This window comes from Lethenteron reissneri, chromosome 23 (genome assembly GCF_015708825.2).
Source record: "Lethenteron reissneri isolate LAM-NWPU_2019-01 chromosome 23, ASM1570882v1, whole genome shotgun sequence".
In the NCBI taxonomy this organism is placed as follows: Eukaryota; Metazoa; Chordata; class Hyperoartia; order Petromyzontiformes; family Petromyzontidae; genus Lethenteron; species Lethenteron reissneri.
In genome coordinates, this window is record NC_083801.1 from 9,021,808 (window position 1) to 9,043,084 (window position 21,277).

At 42.4% G+C, this 21,277-nt stretch overlaps 1 protein-coding gene across 1 annotated transcript; it reads left to right on the forward strand.

Annotated features, from left to right (window-relative positions):
* The first annotated feature begins 5,617 nt into the window (after positions 1 to 5,617).
* Positions 5,618 to 16,636, forward strand: STEAP4 (STEAP4 metalloreductase). Its single transcript, XM_061556733.1, has 5 exons — positions 5,618 to 5,778; positions 9,635 to 10,135; positions 12,816 to 13,343; positions 14,373 to 14,537; positions 15,871 to 16,636. Exons 2-5 carry the CDS (start codon positions 9,638 to 9,640, stop codon positions 16,141 to 16,143), a joined length of 1,464 nt encoding a protein of 487 aa, XP_061412717.1. The 5' UTR covers positions 5,618 to 5,778; positions 9,635 to 9,637; the 3' UTR covers positions 16,144 to 16,636.
* Positions 16,637 to 21,277: the final 4,641 nt, after the last annotated feature.

A 21,277-nucleotide genomic window follows, 5' to 3' on the forward strand; every position in this document is an offset into this window, starting at 1 on the left:
AACTACCGGTAATATGATGAGGTCGAATGCTGGTAAGCCTAACAGTATGCTTACTTACTTATTTATTGGATATTTACTTTTGTTACTTATTTACTGTTTTAAGTTCACTCGTTTCCGGTTAGTTTGTTTTCTTTGTGCACGTTATGATTTTAATGTTAACAATTGATAGTGGAATGTATAACAAATGTAAACTTTGTATTAATATGATGGAACTAAGCTGCGGTAACAACGTTAAATATATGAATGCATGCGGGGTATATGGAGGTGCGGGCTATGAGAACTTTTTTTACACAAAATGCTATTTTTGCGGGGTATATGCGTCTGCGGGTTATATGCGTATGCAGGCTATATGTGGGAAAATATGGTAAATATTTACTGGTGGGGGTGGAATATTTTTCATGCTGGCCTATGGCCTGGCCGCTCCCAAACCAGTCAGGCGGCTGCCATCACTGACGCCTTCTTGGATGGTTACATCCAAGAAGGGTGCTCCTGAGCGTCAAGGTGTGTGAACTATTGACGTGCGAATTCGCACGTCACGATACCATGCCCAAACAGATGGTATGGTTGAGCACCTGCACAAAATGCTCACCTCAATGTTGAGTCACCAGGTCAGCGAGTCCCAGCTATTCGCCATTCTATTTGATGTACAGCAGGGATCACGACCCCCCAATTGACGTTCAACTGTGCATAGCGCCTCCACTCACTAAATCCAAATTTCCGAGGTGGCACGCTTCAACATTCAGAGGCTGTCTGAAGCACGCAAAGCTACTAGGGTGCATTCTAAATCGTGCCAGTTGGCTAATGAGTGCCTGCGGAATAGGCGTGTTTCGTGCCATGAGTGGGTTGTAGGTGACAGGGCATGGCTCCATTGTCCTCAGGTTCCGGTGGGTACTTTGCCAAAATTATTCAAACCTTGGGGAGGGCCGGTCGAGATCGTTCGCGTTGTCCGTCCGCAATGCGTAAAAATTCGGTGGGGCCGCCGGTGCTGGTTTGTCCACCCGTCGCGCCTCAAGCCCTTTGTCGCTCCACGCGATTCCATCTCACCTCCAAAATTCAGGGGCCGAGTATGTGACGTGTCCAGCAAGTTGAGGGGTGTGCCTGCCGAGGCAGATCCTCAGCAGAGGCCTGTCGATTCATCCTCAGATGCTGCGTGATTGACGCCCCTCCAGGTGCCACCGTCTGCTGCTCCTCTGGCTCCGGATGTCGGGAGCTCCTCCGCCCAGCTGATGGCTCCCAGGGCAGATTCGGCCGCTCCAGAACACTTGCAAGTTCCCCCCAGGTCCTCCTCCGGTGGACCGGCCATGAGGACTCGGTCCAAAACTTTCCGGTTCACATGACCCCCAGTCACACGCGCCAACCCACCCCCCGCTCACACCATTTATTGAGGCTTCACTCGTCGGGCCATTGTTGTCGTTGCCTTTATGAAATTTTCACAGGGCGATACACGGTGTGGGTGGCGGGATTGTTGGGGTGCAGGGTCATGAGCTATGTGCGCTTTTTTGTCCTCTCTATCCTGTGTTGTTGCTTCATGCTCCCGCCCTTTTCCGTCGCGATGTATATTTGTAAATAGTGTACATTTGTATAGGTGGGCTGGGGTATTTATTGTCGGGATCGTTTTTGTTATTGTTCTCGTTGAAGCACACGTTGTTATGTTGCTATTAGGGGTCAGCTTATTTTCAGGGGGGAGTTGTCAGCCGGGACGGCTGAGTGCTACGGGGGGGGGGGGGGGGGGTGTGATTTAGTGGCATCGGCAGATGTTACTGTATATTGTGTGAAGCCAGCCTGTGTGAGGCACGACACACACCGCTCACATCACCTACAGCACTGCAGTGGGAGTGCAGTACCGGCCCTAGCGGGGGCTGGCTGAGATTGCCGATCAAGGATGGATGGCACTGCACTCCACGTGCAGTGCCAGCCTCTGGAGGTTAGGGGGCAAGAGTGCCAGGGATGGTGCAGGGGTACACAGGGGGCCATGGCACTCCATGTGAACCCGGAGGCCTGGTGACCAGAGATACCGGTCCGGGGGCCCCAAAGAGGGGGCTGGGGGACCACGGGACAAGGACCAGGTCCCTCTCGAAGGCTCGAGAATGGGGGCGTGACTAGGGGCGAAGTTCGCCCCGCCACGGGTCCGACTGGCTGTTGCAAGAATCAAGACTGAAGCCATCACCTTGAGAAGACCTGCCCGACTACAAGACACGGACCCGAGCTGGGGTCCGGTCCGATCTCGCCACCCCGTGTGAGCTAGGGTTAGCTAGCCCGGAGGAGATACCTCCCTAGGGTAGCTGGTGAAGGGGCAGATATACCCCTTCGTGTTTAGGGCTTTATTATTAAATAAACGTGTTGCCTCTAAGAAGTCTCTGCCTCCCTGGTGTGAACCACTACATATGTTATGTTTTTAAGAGAAGTTTTAAAATATATTTTTTGCCCGGGCAACGCTGGGTACTTCCCGCTCGTAGTCAATATATCATGTGCATTCAAAAGTCAAAATGATTTCTTGCCCAAATGAGCATGGAAACAGTGCTCATATCATGTTGACAGCACTGAGCCAATGGTGTAAATTCCAAATTCGTATGGCAGGAGCGAGTCTATCCATGGGATGACCACTCTTTACTTCTCCTTAAATTGGTACTATCCAATAGGATTTTTAACTCTCACAAGCCGCTCGGTTAAATGGGTGTATATTCACGTGTAGCATAGATATTTATACTGTCGTAAAAATAAGTACATATAAATTAGTTGTCAGCTCTTATTTAATATAACGTACTTTCCAGAAAAGCTATTATCACATGAACAGGAGGCAAATGAGTTTAAAAAGATGAGCTGAAATACTTTAAATACATATTCATATATGCAGTCCATATAGTTTAGCGATTTAAGAAAAAGGCTAATATTTTTAGATGAAAATGAACGGTTTTAGGGCTCAGATTAGGTTAGTTGGTCAGTTGAATTATCTTGTTCCCAAATATGTTTTCCTATCCCTCGTACGAATATCCAAAATTTTTATACCAGCTGAATTAATAATACTGCCCAAATCTAAGCAATGATGACTTCGTTGAATAAAAAAGGTGTAACGCAGTTATATTTTTTTAAGTGGTGAAAGCCACCGATTGGTATGGCTTCGCATGTCTGAAACCCATCACGTTTCTCATTTTAAAACAGAACTGACTTATGATAGTGTTATAAACCTACATCTATACATGCATCATCATGTTATTTCTGCACAAATTAGTATTGCTGCTTAAGCTGCTAGAGAATCTTCATATAAAAATTAAACCTCAAATTAAATATACATTGTGCGTAATTTTGTGTTGTTTTAATTAGTTTCACTTCCTCAAAAGTCACAGGCTTAGAAACAAACATTATGAAAAGAAAACTAATGAAAATGTCAAGAAGCTAAAATATAACAAAGTATTCCTTACCACAATATATTATTGTCCACAAATATTTTTTAAGCGACTACAATAGAGAAACGATTGCTTATACAGCATTGACAACCAGTCAAATTTGAGGATAAAGAAGGGAGTCTTGTTTTACTTTGGGGAATTCAGCCAGCAGTGGGTGCTAGGTTTGGCTGTGCCATGACATGCAGCACTTCGTACTTGTGATGTGCCGTGGAATTTTTAAAGTGTGAAAGGCAGAGCAGGCAAGGCGCTCAATGCCTTCCCCAGAGATGGCTCACCCTTCCGCTTATGTGTACACTTGAGTTGACAACCACAGCGGGCTTAGGGTCGAGTTTGAATCAACAATCGTAAAAGCTCAGAGCCACACGCATCATATGTTGGCCTGAGCTCTCAGACAGTGTTAATGCATGACGCTGAAGATTTATTGATGGCAAACTTTTTGGAGCATGAAGTCCTGCTACGGAGTACCATAAGCAATGTAGAGCGGCTTCCGGAGTTAAGTCGTCGGATCGTAGGATCTTGCTGTCCAAATTAACATTGTGGTAGCAATCATCTCCTGTGGAAGCTCTACTACAGTTGTGGAAGCTCTACATTCCCATGGTGAGAGCTAGTCTCTCCATAGGATGACTCGTGGCAACATTGACATCATATTGGCAGAGGAATAGAATGATAGGTAGGGAGTCTCTTTAATTGCCAGGCTGGATCCCATTTTGTTTTCCAGTTCATGGGAAGCCAACAATAGTTAGTCAGTGGCGGCTCGATACATTTCCACGAGGTGGGGCTGTTGTGAGTGACCTCTGAAAATATTTGACGTTATAATTAAGAAAAACTTCGTCATCTTATTGGCCTTCTAATTCTTCGTGCGCTGCACCTGCTGCCATCGTCATTGCTGTTGTTTTCTCCTGCAGCGTGTAGACCGGGAACTGCTATATTTGCACAGCGCAATCTCGCGTCGTGACATCGTCTCTTTACAGCCGCGGGCGCCTTCTTCACCGCCCCGAATGGGTCTCGAACGGCGTCGCTCCAATGCTAGAAGCTGATCGCACCGAATGAAGAAGGGACATCTCTCAATTCGGACACCTTCACAGCTGCCCCGGGGACATGCCCGAGGCACAAATCAGACTATGGTGTTGCAGCGATTTCTAACATGAACAACTTAAAATGTTATCTTCATTAGGCAATTCACGTTGAAATAATCGTCATATTTAAAACTTTTTGAACAAAACTATTGAAAGAAAAGTATTTTTATGAGAAAAATACTTATTTGTCATCTCCAGCTGCTTGGTGGTGCTATGCCCCAACGCCCCTAGTGGTCGCACCGCGCCTGTTGTAAGTGTTGTTGTTTTCGTTGTTGTTACCATCCCACTGCTGGGAAAAGGCCTTCCCAATATTTATTCCTTCCCTAGTTGCTCTGATCCAGTCGTGGTCTCCAAATTCTTAGATGTTGTCTTGCTATGGTCATCTCTTCTGCTATCTTCCTCTGTTGTTTTTTGTCTTCCCTCAGTCTCCTCTAAACAGATGATATCTATCTTCTGTTCTCATATTGTGTCATGACCATTTGCACTTAATTTGTTTTGCTTTAATAACCGCATCAATGACTCCTGTTCGTTTTTTTCTTCATTTCTTAAGCTATCTCTATGACTAACCCCTACAATGTTTCTTATCCGTAGAATGGTTCAAATTGTAGGAATGTGGCATTTCAGCCACAAGCTCAGGATCACGTGTGTATTTTGAACTTCTTTTCGCACCATACGTAGCCACCCGTGCTAATCGAAACACAGCTGCATGTTCATTTTAGCATGGAAAGACTTTCCCTTTGATGGTTATAGCCCATTGAGAAAGTTATGTTTCAGGGAAGACCTTAGGTGTATAATTTACAACATCCTAGCAGGGGTTGCATGGTCAAATAACTTATAACGGTAAATAAACATATTAGTAAATTAATAGTGGATAAATAGAGGGTTGTGGAGATTGCTGGCTAGCCTCTGCTCAAAATCCAACATTCAACACATACCGCATAGCCACATCACTCCACCCAAAACCCCAAATATGAATGCCACTCCCTTTTATCGTTCCATAAAATCATCCAGTAATTTCTGTGGTCAAAAGTAAATTTGACAAAGTTATACATGTACTGAGAGGCCGCACCTAATCCTGAAAAACCAGTGGCTACTATTGCAATTCTCTGTCATGTTCTGGAAGTGTATTAATTTATAAATGCATTTCTGAATAATTTACTGTATTATCCTGTGGAAGGCTTCGAGCTGTTTTTCTCTCAGTTCCATTTTTTTCCTCTCTGGATTATTCATCCGCAACGCTGATCCTTGCTGTTTTTGTCATCGTCTTAGACAAATCTCTGTACACAAGCTGAAGAGAGGTAGGTAACATTGCATATTTGCTTCAAAGGTTTGTAATTTGTTTCGTGAAAATGTTTTTCAGTTGTTTTTGCAGATGGCCCCAATGGATAGGGAAGCTTCCGTAGTGTAACAGTCAGCACAATGGACTTGCAATCCAGATGTTGACAGTTCGTTCAGCCGGCATTACAGTTAAAAAAATGTTTCTGTCCACCCAGCAGAACAGATGGGTACATCACAGTTCGTCGATCAACGGATTGGTTGTGGTTGACATCTCGTGACATCTAGACATCTAGTGGGGGCTCTTCTGCCAGCAGTGACCTGAGGAAGGAATTGCAGGGTTGCACCTCTTTACATGTTTTATTGTTTCCTCTCAGAATAAATACTGTAATGTCAACGTACCTACCGACTGAATTTAACATTGGGTAGTGTTCATATTGGCTGCTCGCTCTAATCTAGTGATATAAATGATTTATTCCTATGGAGGGCTGCTTCTGTCCAAGGCAACCAGTGTTGACTTCGACCAAAGTGGTATTCATTACATCGATCCTGAAGCGGTGACCGCGGACTGAGTTGACCCCTGAGATGTGAACTTGCAGCCTTTAGATTGTAAGTGCAGCTCTCTGGCAGACCACTGCCTCGCTGGGTTAAGTATTAATCTGCTCCACGGCCATGCAGGCAGAGAAGATTATTTGACCATACTTCACCATGCTGGTCAGTCCGAGTTAATGAAGTTGGGGGGGGAACAACGAGACAGCAATGAATGTTGTTGCACTGCCCTCCTCGACTGCCTGCAGAGCCTACACTGTCGGTGTTATGCATGGTGGTGGTCACCCATCCAAGCGGTTCCAGGTTACACCAAGCTTAACTTCCAAGGTCTGATAGGATGGAGCAAATTCTCAGGGATGAGTGGTATATCATAATTTACAACACGAAAAGTGTGCTAGTCTGTGTGGTGCAGGGGCATATGTCCAAGGCCACAACGTGAAGCTAGGTACTTGCACACATGGCAGAATGTTTTGACAAATGCATTGCAGGAATTCAGTCAACCCGCATATCTCATACTGTTGTGTCAGAGTAAATATAAGTACAATATAATTGTCAAAATAGTATACGTTGGTAAATATTCGCGAATTGTATTTCGGGATTGCTCCTTACAGCAAACATAATGTTTAATGTTTATTTTTGCAGACAAATAATGTTACTCTGATTTAATTATATTTATTTATTTATTGTGTTTTCCAAATTGTCATGAATATGTAAATGTAGCTCGCAATCGAAAGCATTTGTATAAATAATAAAATATTAAATCCTAAAAATAAGCTATTCACTTGAATGCATTTATACGGCATAAATGATGTACTGAAAGAAAACATATTTTCAAAGTAAACATCGTTCATTCTGACTTACCACTAATGTAATGTTGACGTATGTAGACAATGGAATGTCTACCAAAATGCGGATTGAAAACTTTCACATAACATCTTCTTGGTTCTTTCGGTAAAGTCACGTAGAAGGGAAGTAATAAAATAATAAAAAATAAAACATAATAAAATAATTCTCACGACGTTTCGGCTACAACGCAAGCAGCCATCTTCAGGTGAAGAATGAGACACTACCAAGCTTGGTAGTGTCTCATTATTACTTCCCTTCTACGTGACTTTACCGAAAGAACCAAGAAGATGAATCCCTGCAGTCACAAAAGCTTTAAATCGAAAAATTTCACGTAACATGTTCAACTTTTCAAAAGCCTACTCTCCTCACTTTGATCCAGATCCACCCTCAATAACTATGGTTCTTTCGGTAAAGTCACGTAGAAAGAAAATAAATTAAATAATAGAATACGACGTTTCGATTGCAACACAAGCAACCGTCCTCAGGCAGAACTAAATTTGAGAGAGAGACAAAACACAGACACAGAGACACACAGACAGACACACAAGCAGAGAGAGACACAACATAGACACACAGAGACCCAATGCCTCTGTGTCGAGGCCTTAAATAGAGAGGGGGGGCAGAGAGAGAGGTGGGTTTGCTGGAGCAGCTGCTGGAGCAGAGAAATTAGCATGTCAATGAAAGACCCAACAAGACTGGTACATTTTAGAGAGAGTTGTGTGGAAATCCACCGCGAAGCGACCGAATGAGAGAAAGAGCGAATGGACCTATGGGAGCCTGGTATATTTTAGAGAGAGAAATAGACAGTTTGAGAAAGCAAAATTTAGAAAAAAAATTGGAAATGTAATGCAATGCAAAACAGAAAGTCGGCTAACACACAGTTAACACATAGCCTCTCCGAAGATTGCTAAATTTGAAGTTAAGTGTGAAATTTGACAGAGACACACACACACACAGAGAGAGAGAAACAACTTACATCCTCAGACACACAGAGAGAGAGAAAACAAACTTAAATCCTTCCCGTAGAGGTGGTTCAAAATTGATTTGAAGCTTTCGTGACTACAGGAATTACTTGACACAGGGGCATTGGGTCTCTGTGTGTCGATGTTGTGCGTCTCGCTGTGTGTCTCTGTGTTGTCTCTCTCTCTCTCTGCTTGTGAGTCTGTCTGTGTGTCTCGGTGTCTGTGTTTTGTCTCTCTCTAAAATGTAGTTCTACCTGATGACGGTTGCTTGTGTTGCAATCGAAACGTCGTATTCTATTATTTAATTTATTTTCTTTCTACATGACTTTACCGAAAGAACCAAAGAGTAATTCCTGCAGTCACGAACGCTTCAAGTCAAGTTTAGTACAGTATACGAAACTCTGATGTTTTTCCAATTGTGTCCCACGAATAAAATGTTGGTGGGGCACAATTGTTTAACAAGCTTGTTGAGCATGACTTTTGTTTTACTTGTATTCAGCTCAACTTTGCAGCCTGATTATTAATGTATTCCATTATTTATTGCAGTTCCTCCCCCTTCGTGATAATGAAGATTATGTAATTATAAAATTTGAGATGATTAATATATTCTGTACTCATATTTATGCCTTTGTTTCTCCAATTACGTTTTTTAAAAGAACTTCTAATGTCGGTATGAATAACTTTGGTGAAAGCGTGTCTCCTTGTCCGACTCCTTCACGTATATATTGTTGCTTTATGTAATATCAGCGTAGCTGTTGCCTTCTTGTATATGGTTATAACAAATTATCTATATCATAGATGATTTAGGCCCTTATTTGTGAGAGCTTGGATGACTTCATACATTTCCAAAGAGTGTAATGCCTTTATATCATTTAAAAATGCTAGGTATATTGGCAATTGATGTTCGTTAATGGTATTTGATTAATAGTATGTGATGTGGTTAATCATAGAAACACTTTTCTTCAATACCACGTGGTTGGTTCACCTCTAAATCGCTTTTGTCTTCCCGTGTTACAGCGCTATCGAAATAGTTACGTCAATTATTTCTTTACTGTTGTTAAATATAACAGTATTCTGTTCCAATTGATCTACGATGTATATACAAACAATGAGCCGCAAAATGTCGACAATTTAAAATGTTAAAAGTAAAGACATAGCCGTGAAACATTGATACATTTTATATATTTCCAGTGATTTGTAAAACGCACATAATGCAACATTACATCGGTATTTTACCTCTGTTAGTGTTCTTCCAAAATGCCTTAGAGGTGTTGTTCTTTCAATAGTCACACACATATGGTGACATTAATAAAGAGTACATTATTAATTTAGCCCCTCAATGTGTTTTCGGCTTCTACCGCGTGTTGTTCAGCTTGTCTGAATAGAATTTGCCAAAACACATCGGAGAGTGACACAACACAAGCACTAAAACCTACGCAACTGCGTTTATTTACAGAATCAAACTCCAACGATGAATTACTGTGCCTGCGTTCTGTTTTTCTCCCACATATCTGCATCGCAGAGTATGGAGACACCTGGGAATATCGGCGGTTTTCCTCTCGCACCCGAAGGCGAGTGTGCACCAACAGCAGCAGCAGCTGCTGCTAAGAAGAAACATAGCAGGAACATTGCCGTGCTGGGCATGGGAGACATGGGACGTTCATTGGCCATGTGCTTCCATCAGAGGGGCATCACCGTGGTGCTGGGCAGCCGCGACCCTGAGGCTGCGTCCTCCCTGCTTCCCGCAAGTTCCCGCATCGCCTCGTACGCTGATGCCGCTAGCGAGGCTGATCTGGTGATTATAGCTGTCATGCGGGATCACTACAGCTCCCTCCCCGATGTAGTGGGAGACCTCGCTGGCAAGACGCTGCTGGACTTGAGCAATAACAAGCACAAGGGGCAATATGAGGATTCCAATGCCGAGCACTTGGCCAAAATGTTCCCGCGGGCGCACGTGGTGAAAGGTCTCAACACGCTGTCGGCATGGGCCCTGCAGTCAGGGCTGGAGAATTCCAGCAAGCAGGTGATGTTCGCATACTCCCGGCACTCTCTGCAGCAGCGGTGCCCCTGTTTGTGAGATACCCAACAGAATTAGAGAGGCAATGATCAAATGTCTGCAGGCCACTGTCCAGGCCTACCTCAACCCCTTCTTAGCCACTCCAATTCGTCCTCCCAAGTGTCAGAATAACTACACCGCCACTTTAATAACCCCACTCTCTATTTTTAACCACGATCACCTTATGTTCAATTATATTATTAATGTAAAGCGCCTTAGACTAAGGCACGATATAAATCTACACAGTACAATGTCAGATGAGATCTCTGTAGGTAGTCCTGAGCCAGAAGTGGAATTTCATAATATCAATATAACAAAGTAATGTGGGATTAATTTAGCCACGAAAGCCTCGAGACCTCCAGGACTTTCAGGACGTTCCTGCATTGGAAAACTTGATCAATCTGATAATTGGTTCTTTACCCTTCTATCTGGCAACAAAAACTGACACCTTTTTGCAAGGAGTCATGTTTGCATAGACCGCAATACCTGCAGTCATAAATACAAACAAAAGACATAACTCTGATAATGTGCACTGTCCTTGAAGTTGATTGGTCCACACCCGAGACAGCTTTCCTTCGAGCCTAGTCTCATATGGGTTGGACCAGATGACGCCAAAAGGCGCACAACTCAAGGACAATGCACCATCAGAGTATGAGAGCTCGGGGCAAGCATCTACACTATGGGGACCTCATTTGCCAGTAAAAATATGATAATTGGTTCTTTACCCTTCTATCTGGCAACAAGACTGACACCTTTTTGCAAGGAGTCATGTTTGCATAGACCGCAATACCTGCAGTCATAAATACAAACAAAAGACATAACTCTGATAATGTGCACTGTCCTTGAAGTTGATTGGTCCACACCCGAGACAGCTTTCCTTCGAGCCTAGTCTCATATGGGTTGGACCAGATGACGCCAAAAGGCGCACAACTCAAGGACAATGCACCATCAGAGTATGAGAGCTCGGGGCAAGCATCTACACTATGGGGACCTCATTTGCCAGTAAAAATATGATAATTGGTTCTTTACCCTTCTATCTGGCAACAAAACTGACACCTTTTTGCAAGGAGTCATGTTTGCATAGACCGCAATACCTGCAGTCATAAATACAAACAAAAGACATAACTCTGATAATGTGCACTGTCCTTGAAGTTGATTGGTCCACACCCGAGACAGCTTTCCTTCGAGCCTAGTCTCATATGGGTTGGACCAGATGACGCCGAAAGGCGCACAACTCAAGGATAATGCACCATCAGAGTATGAGAGCTCGGGGCAAGCATCTACACTATGGGGACCTCATTTGCCAGTAAAAATATGATAATTGGTTCTTTACCCTTCTATCTGGCAACAAAACTGACACCTTTTTGCAAGGAGTCATGTTTGCATAGACCGCAATACCTGCAGTCATAAATACAAACAAAAGACATAACTCTGATAATGTGCACTGTCCTTGAAGTTGATTGGTCCACACCCGAGACAGCTTTCCTTCGAGCCTAGTCTCATATGGGTTGGACCAGATGATGCCAAAAGGCGCACAACTCAAGGACAATGCACCATCAGAGTATGAGAGCTCGGGGCAAGCATCTACACTATGGGGACCTCATTTGCCAGTAAAAATATGATAATTGGTTATTTACCCTTCTATCTGGCAACAAAACTGACACCTTTTTGCAAGGAGTCATGTTTGCATAGACCGCAATACCTGCAGTCATAAATACAAACAAAAGACATAACTCTGATAATGTGCACTGTCCTTGAAGTTGATTGGTCCACACCCGAGACAGCTTTCCTTCGAGCCTAGTCTCATATGGGTTGGACCAGATGACGCCAAAAGGCGCACAACTCAAGGACAATGCACCATCAGAGTATGAGAGCTCGGGGCAAGCATCAATCTATGAATGAGTATTGTGTTAAAATCTCGGATGAGATCCACACGTACAGCAAAATAACATTAAATACCCATTAAGATAGGATAGCAATCTACCTTCCGTGCTTTCATCAACTGGCCACCTTGTATACCCTGGAGAGGGGGGCGGGGTATGGCATACACCTTGTATATATACTTGACCCATCAATCCGATCTCTAAAGTCTGATGCTGTGTTAGCGGCGTGCACCACCACACATCTCCTACATCTGATAGAGCAATAATTTAACAGCAGCAGACCATCTTTAAGTTTCAAGGGCATTGATCTTTTATTACCACAACAAAAATAATAACTATAACTTTCGCTGTTTATTTCTTGTACTTGAATCATATCCAAGGTTTGTGCCTAAAAGCTCACAAATAAATGAGCTATGGATTATGTAGTTTGCATTAATTATTTACAATGTCTGATCATTAAATAATTGAATGTCTGCATAACAAACGAAATACCGTGTTCATACATCAATCATGTATAATTGTACATGCACCTATTTATTGACAGCAAGAAGCACGAGTAGAATTTTTGAGTGGTGGCATAGGGTCAAATGGCCATTTCTCAACTCAGAATGCTGTATTGTTTGACACTGCACATCTTCAACTTCGAGTCATCACTGAAGAGTTTGCTGGCTGAGCAGCCTTGTGTGCGTATTTATGGTCAACAGCCTCCCTTCTATATTCACTGCCCTGTCACAATTTAGCCACGCTGGACTATCATTTCACAGGTTTTTATTTGCGGTGATGACCCCGATGCCAAGACTCAAGTGCAGGCTCTAGTCAGCCGTATGGGCCTTATGCCAGTGGACCGAGGCTCACTGGCAGCATCTCAGGAATTGGAAAACATCCCTCTGGAGCTGTTCCCGACCTGGAGGCTGACCGTAACCCTCTCCCTGGGGGTTGTGGCCTTCTTTTACATCTATTCCACCGTCATATATGTCCTGTACTACTACCTGAAAAATGACAAAAACACATTCTACCAGCTCGCCATCCAAATGCCCAACAATGCGTTCCCATGCGCATCGCTCGTGATGCTAGCCCTGGTCTATCTGCCCGGCGTTCTGGCCGGCTTGGTGCAGCTGCATCGCGGCACCAAGTACAGCCGCTTTCCCGGCTGGCTCGACCGCTGGCTGCGGTGCCGCAAGCAACTGGGGATCGCCGCCTTCTTCTTGGGCTGCCTGCATGCGGTTTATACGCTCGTCATGCCCATCCGAAAACCCATCATAGATAGCGCTACACAGAGAATAATCAATCAGGTAAATTAGCCGGTTTGTTTCATTTCTTTGTTTACTGCCATAATAACTGCTCACAATGTTACGGAGTTGATTGTGTTGAATTTCTGGGGATCCATTTTTTTTGTTTGTCTGTATGGATAGTTTGCTCCCTGAAGCACAATTTGTTGTGTTGATACTATCTCAAAACCACTCCGCATAAGTTAATGAATGTTTTCATTTATCCACATAGTATGTCTGTATTTTTTATTGTTTTGCAACAACAGAGTAATTTGTCCCAACCAATGACTTTTTGAATCTGATCTGTAATAATAATGTAGTTCCTTTGTAGTTGTTGTTGCAATTAATTTGTCATCCACAAAACTAATATGGTTGTTATTTTCAACATTTATGTTTATGCCTTTGTTTCTTTTCATCCAATGTTTAGAAATCATTGTAAAGTCCCTATAAATAGCCTGAGTGATATCATATCTGCTTGAAATATCTTATCTCTTCTGATTTGTACATTTTTACTTTCATCATAAAAAATGTAGCTGTTATATCTTTTCAATTATTTTATGTCCGTAAATTGGCATACATACACGGTCGAACTAAAAAATAAACTACTTTTGAATAATAACATTGGCGATGAAATCCGACAGACAATATTTGATCATTTTTATATATTTTTTTCGTTTAGACGTTAATTTGTGAAGGCCTTGATTACTTAATCAGTTTCCATTTAAACAAATGTATTTTCTACAAAAGCCTTTTCCAGGATCGAACCATGAGTATGTATGTGGTGAATGGTAGTCAATAATTTTATACATCCAACTTGCTTGTATGATTACCTGGCCTCTAAACTATGCATGATTTGGTTTCCTAACATCGTCGTTAGCAATGCCTTTACATGTGACAGAAGACTCATGGGTCTGTAATTATTGAAAAAGTTTCATCTCCCATTTTTTACTTTCAAAATATTGAGGCATCTTCCCGTGAGCGAAAACTTTGGAAGTATTGCTTAATGTTTCGTGAAAATGACACAGCTTTGGCCCTGACTAATTTCTTTTCTAGATTGCTGCCAATAAGACTACCCAGACGTCTAACCTGGAATTGTGGCAGGGTGAGCTTTACCTTGCCTTTGGGATCCTTGGGCTTGGTGTTCTCGCTGTCCAGGCTATCGTTTCACTGCCTTCAGTGGGCAACAGCTTGAACTGGAGGGAATTCCGCTTTGTGCAGGTAAACAGTACACAAACACAATATTAAATTATATGGGACGTTTTGTTCCTGAAAATGCGTGTACACGACAGCTGAATGGCTCAAAATGCAGCTTTCGCATCTATTTATCTCGTCTCCGCTTCAATTAAACCGGATCGTTTAAACACGGTTTAATACGGCACTGCCTTGCAAACTAACCATCACATTAGCAAAAGTTTTTTTCTAGATCAAATGACATGATGTATGAATAGTGCAGCCAATACATATAGAATGATTAACCATCAAAATAATTTAATTAATCGTCACAATGCAGAGTAGCATTCCATAATTGATAACTTTCTGCATTATTGTGGGTTTTTTTGTCTCCTTCGTTATTCTATTTGCTAAGATGTAATAGCGTTCAATATGTACATGATTTGCAGAAATCATAAATAATCTATTTTCCAGTGAGCAATTCTACGTATGAATCGTGAGCGTAAGAATACAAGTTTATCGATTAAATTATATATCCTTACATGCCGGGTTTCACGAACTAACATAGGGTTGAAGCAGGGTTGAAAAGCAGGCTTGCAAAAAAATATTTTAATCCTTTTTGAGATATTTGTAATTCCTGGAATCGCATGAGAAACATTGCAAAAATAAATTTTTGTTTGCAATTTTTTTAAATATACATTTATTTTCGGTCAGAATTAATTGGACAAGGGCACAAATATTTTTTTAAATAATCCTAAACTATATAATGGAATTTGAATACAGTATATTCTACTGAGTGACAAACGGAAGATAAATCTGACATCACATTTCCCCTACATGTTCCATGTTCCATAGTTAAATTACATCTCCTGCCGAGATTAATGCAGGCTGTTGCATAAGCGCACTAATTATAGATCACGAGCAGGTGATGTCCTATACTGAGGTAAGACCATTACATCCCTTAGATCCATTACAAATTCTAACCAGGCTCCTTACGCACAAGTCATGCAGCAACCGTCCTTTTCAATAGCGCGTAATACACCAGTGGAGATAAGTGATATGCTAACGTTCACATAAAAAGGATTGCTCCAGTTTTTTGCTTACTCCTGTGTGTGCAAAAGAAGCTTTACGAAGCATTACGTGCATTAACAGTGAACTGCTGAGCAGTGGAATGTTTGTGAAGATTATACATTTTTATGTTAACCCTTGCTGGATTAATCCACATGTCTAATTTACACGGGAGGTGGGGGGGGGGATTTTTCTTTAACTTAAAACTGGCACAAGTAAATGATACGACAGGGGTTAACATTTGCTGGCGATGCAGTGCAATATCATTACGCATTCATGCGATTCTTTCTCTCCATTTTTCTTGTATTCTCAGTCGACGCTAGGTTACCTGGGGCTGGCCCTCGTTACTGCTCACACCATCTGCTTTGGAGGCACGTCTTTCCTCTCGGTGCACTCATACAGCTGGGGCATGCCGCACTCCTACATGGTCTCCCTGCTGCTGCCCTGTGCCGTGCTGGTGCTCCGCTTCTTGCTGGCGCTGCCCTGCTTGGCCCGGCCACTCACTCACATCCGTCAGGGCTGGGAGAGACGCACCGCCGAACTGAAGAAAAATGCGCAGAAAGAGATCCACAGAACGCCGCTCTAGCCACCAATCCCCAAACACTGGTCTCCTCTATCCATCTGCTCAACGTCCCAATAGTCTACTGATGTGGTCCTTTGCTGTGAAAATGACTTATTACACGTGTACCTGTATTAACAGCCAGATAATATGCATTATTAAGCACCAGTGACTAGCGACATACGTGCATGCATTGTACAGTGCAACGTGAATCAAGAATAGCATCATTCTAATGCTAATTACCTTCGCTTCAGTTACAGTCAAATGTTAGGAAAACTTGCTTCTTATATGTGTGCAACCTGTCAGCCACATGCCAGGCATCAGCTGTCCAAATGCCAATTAGAATTCATGAGAACCAATTCCCCAGTTGTCCATTGCACCTGAGCTTAAGCCTAATGCTGTTACGTTGCATATCTATGCCTAGGACAGTCTCTATGTCTGTGCTCGTGACATAAACATAACATTTTGACAATCTTGCAGGACTTTATACAGTTCAGAGAGCCCTATGAGAGCCCTATGGGTTGGGAGGCAAATATATATGAACCACATTATTCGAGTATTTGAGTTGCATTTTAGCTGCCACCTCCAAACCCTGCCCCCACCCCCGCCCCCCGCCGACATACCATATGCGTCAGTGGCGGCTCCTGCAAAATCTCTCAGGGGGGACAAATGTCTGGATGATTGATAAGGATAAGGTCCACCCATGCAATGGATACATTAACAGCTTAAGCATGTAAAGGCAACTTCACTTCTTTAATATTAATGAAAAATAAAGTGACTCTTACAATACATCTTGTTTGTTTCTATACTCACTATTAATACAATCCACTCAAGTTTCTTTTATTAAAGATTCCACTAGGTGGCGACAAATTATATTGTTGGATGAAACGTGCTTACGTATGATGACGTAAGCACGTTAGTGCAAGCCCTCCCGGAAGCCATAGAGAATGCATTGCAGCGCCCCCCGTTCGAAAAAAAAAACATCTTTGAATGTAAGTCTATGGGGCCACTCGGGGCGATTCTCAGCCAGAGTGAAATCGCCCAAAAAGAGGCGGTACTCCACAGAACGTGACATGACGCTGATTGGACTATATTCAGAGGCTGACAGTGACGGCTAGCGTGACTCTGTGGTTGAATGACATTGGTGGTGCGTCGCCCAATCGCCCTAATGAAGAAACCGCCCCTGATGTGCGTGTATTTTTTAAACAACTAGAGTTGGTTGCCAATTCGGGCAGGAGCCTGAATTCTCCTGGAATTATATCACTTTTTTGAACAGGCCTGAATCCTAATTGATAAAATCGTAATTGTAACACTGTGTCAGACAGGTTCGTGTTTATCTGTGCCGATACGAAGATAAAAATACTTCACTAATCCGTGAGAAAACCATTGTGGATATTCGGTTGAGTTTTGCCGATGAACTACTCACGGGTTGCAATAGTACGGTGTTGAGTATTATTGAGTAGGTAGTGGAATTGCGTGCGGCTTTGTAGGATTGCGGCGCAGGCTGACAAGCACAAGATGCAGGCAAGGGGTGGCATGCCTCGTGTGCATTGATTGAACCTGCCTCTGCACTCCCAGCGTGGCCAAGGCATCGTGCACCTTCGTTGGTTGCAAGCACTGCACGCTGCGAGCCCTCCTCCTGGGCCGCACGCTATCATGCAAGAGATATTATCTGTGCAGATGTTAACCGCAGTGGATTAAGGAGGATTAAGGTCACCCCGAGTCCTCCAATGAGCGTATGAATGAATGGATGTTTGAATTAATTGAGGAAGGCATTAATGCATGAGTGAATGAATGCACTCATGAATGAATTCACTGATAGATGGATCAATTATACTGTATAACGAATGTATGAATGTAATGATGAATGCATGCAATCATGACGAATGCATGATGAATGAGACAAATGCATAAATTATTGGTTGAATGAGATAAATGAATGTATTGATTAACATGTGAATGAATGCATGAAAGAAAGTGTAAATGGAACATGAATTAATTAATGATGGGTGACCAGAATCCAGCACATAGCCCAGCGTACACAGAATACAGGGGTTGCACGCAGCACATTGTGACTGCAGCTCCACACCCCACCAAAGAGTGGCACCTGTGCTTTGTGGAAAATACAGGGTATGTTCTGCTGCTCGTGTGGAGCGTGCTCCCTGCCTGATTGAACAAATGTGCATACACACGACCCGAGATCAGGGAGAGTCACACATTCCGAAAGACTCTTCCCCGACCTCGGATGAGCATTGGAATGGACTTTTGAATAGACACTGCTCTACCCATGACCGAAGCAGATTGGTGGGAAATAAATTTGTACCGGTTCTGGAAGAGACCACTTTGATACATTTTCCGATCGGCGACAGCATTTGTTGAAATAAACATTAGCATAATAATATAATTTCATTCATAATAAACGTTTTTGGGTTAGATCGCGTTATTTATAAATGTGTCGTAACCCTCCACCACCCAACATGGCCAATCAGTAAAAAAGTGTCACGTTGACAAAAGACAAATAGTTCACTACTTTCGCCCACCGGTACGTTGAAGAGTGAATCCACAACATTTATAAATAGCGCGATCTAACCCAAAAACGTTTATTATGAATAATATTGGTCGCGGAAGCCTACGTGTTAATATAATTTCAATTGAGCCTATGCTGCAACACTGCACCGGTAAAATGTGGACAAATATTCCGACCGTCTCTTCTGGACCACAAAAATTTCACAAAGAATAGGAAGTCATTCTGCAATTTAGGATCCTGTATCAGTGTTCTATGTTTCATCATCTTTATAACAATCAGCTTACTATGTTTAATATCTGATAAATTTTCTAGCAACACTTTATTGTGCTTTCATAAGGTCTATCTGGCAACATATCACGACTTCTTGCGGTTTGCTTGGCAAATTTCTAATTTATGGAGTTTTTAACACTGGTAATCATGGATAAGTCACATTTATTCAACACAATTTGCTCATTAATTCCAGTTCTGGGGAAATCAGGCCAGTGAGAGTGTACGTTCAAGGCAACTTGAATTTGCTGTCCATTCACATTCATTAAAAAATACACTAAGCCATTAGACCCGTTGGGCCTTTGGCTGTAGTTTTTGTGACGTTCTGGTCCGGGTAAGTCTTGAACTTGGACTTTATTACGTCTTTCAGCACAGCGTGTAACACTTTGGGGAATTGCAGTCCTGTACTCGGTTCAGAACCCTTTCTATCCACTCCTTTTATTCTCTTCCCCATCCTTTCTGGAACTCTCCCGACTCTCCACCAATCCCCTTCGTTTCTCCGAACGGTCTGCCAAACGACCACTCATTTGCATTAGTTTTTTTCCCGGACTCCTTCAATTACCCTGAAGACAAATGTGACTTTTACGGTTCTCCCGCCTTCCAATCAGATTGTCGCCCTACGTCGGTTCCTGCTGTGAAAGCTCCTCGCCAATGAGAGTCGAGCGCCGCTATTTGAACTCACAAGCCATCGGACCGGTTGGCTTTATAATTGTCAATTTCTTCATAGGGTTCGACTCCTCAGCAAGTCCCTTACACACATATTTAAACGTTTGCTGTACCACTCTTCAAGTGCTCGTTGCATGGAGCAGTGCATGCTAACCAATAGGGGTGGGGAATGCTTTCAGCATTTGTACGTAATACAAGTGCATGCTTGCAATTGCATGCTTGCAATTGTATTACAATACATTTGTTTTGTTTTCATTGAGACTCAATATAGTACAGATATTGAAACTGCCAAGTTTGTGAAGTGTTTTAGATTGCACATGTATATGTTTTGGGCCTTCATCATCAGTATTGTATACTTACAATAGTACGATATAACCGGGTAATAGAACACAGCTATTGTGTTTGAATGGCAAGAGTCAATGGCTGCCCCTGAAGAACGTTGAATGGCTATAGACGGTAGATATCGATCTATAACTTGTATTGCGGTTCCAAAAATCAGTTGCTTATCTCCGCAACACGTCATTAGAAAAAAATGATGGAATTATAGTACACGTAATGAATCTAAGAAATCCGTTGTAATTTCTGTGACACACAGGACAATATATTTCTTTAGCAGGTGTTTTGCTTGCATTTACATTTCCTACATTTATCTTCGGACTATGTTGGTTACAACTCTACTGTATAATATTTCTCTGTTATCTTTCCCAGGCATGACAGATAGACATCACAGGCAATATAAGCAGATCTCGGAACAAGATTGTTATTCCTGTGCCCACTACCCATAAGCATTCTTTGGCAGCATACAAGACAAGCTGCCAATCACAAGCAATAATGACAGATTCATTGCCTGTTAAACCACCCATTGTGTGATTTATGTAAATCTGAAGGCAAGCATCTGTTTAATTTGTGTATTGTTGCTTAATAAAGTGGATGAAGTGCACTTACAAGGATTTGGACAAAATATGTATTTGTTACTGTCCCACAGTGCAGGTTCATTTGGGAATTACAATAATGTACAATTGTATTTGGGTATACATTTCAATAAAAGTTTAACAATGTGTGTTATTGGTGCATGGCAGTATTGTGACGTGTTATTTTAGTGTAGTCCAGAGACTAATATGTCATACTATGTCAAAACTAACATACAAATTTTTATCTGATCAAGCATTAGCTGCCATTCCAGCTTTAGATAAGACACAGTCCGTCATCATCCGTGGGTAAGATTTAATTGCCATTCCCATGACGTATAACCTCTAAATAAACATGATATAATACGGCAGGTCAATAAGGTAAGAATATGCAATACACTGTAACTTTCCTTATCTGCGACGGTATTATCTGCTTCCGATATGGATAAGTGGAGTCGCACGGCAAATTCATCCTGGTCTTTACTGGCCCTTTTCCCTGGAATTAATTTCAGGACAATACGTCATTGCTAGAATTATCTGGTAATTTTTCATGGATACGTGCAGTTCATGGATAAATGTCATTTTTTTTTGGTCCAAAGTAATAAAGAGTGAAAACTTGAGCTCAAGATAAATATGAACAAAGCAAAGGCGCGGCACAACAAATGATCTAAATAACCAGAGATATCGGCGAGAGAGACACAGCTAGAAAACGCAGGTCCTGAAGGGGACCAGAATCAACATGATCCGATAAAGAGGCAGACGAAAACATGTTGCATGGCTTTTGGAAAAGCTG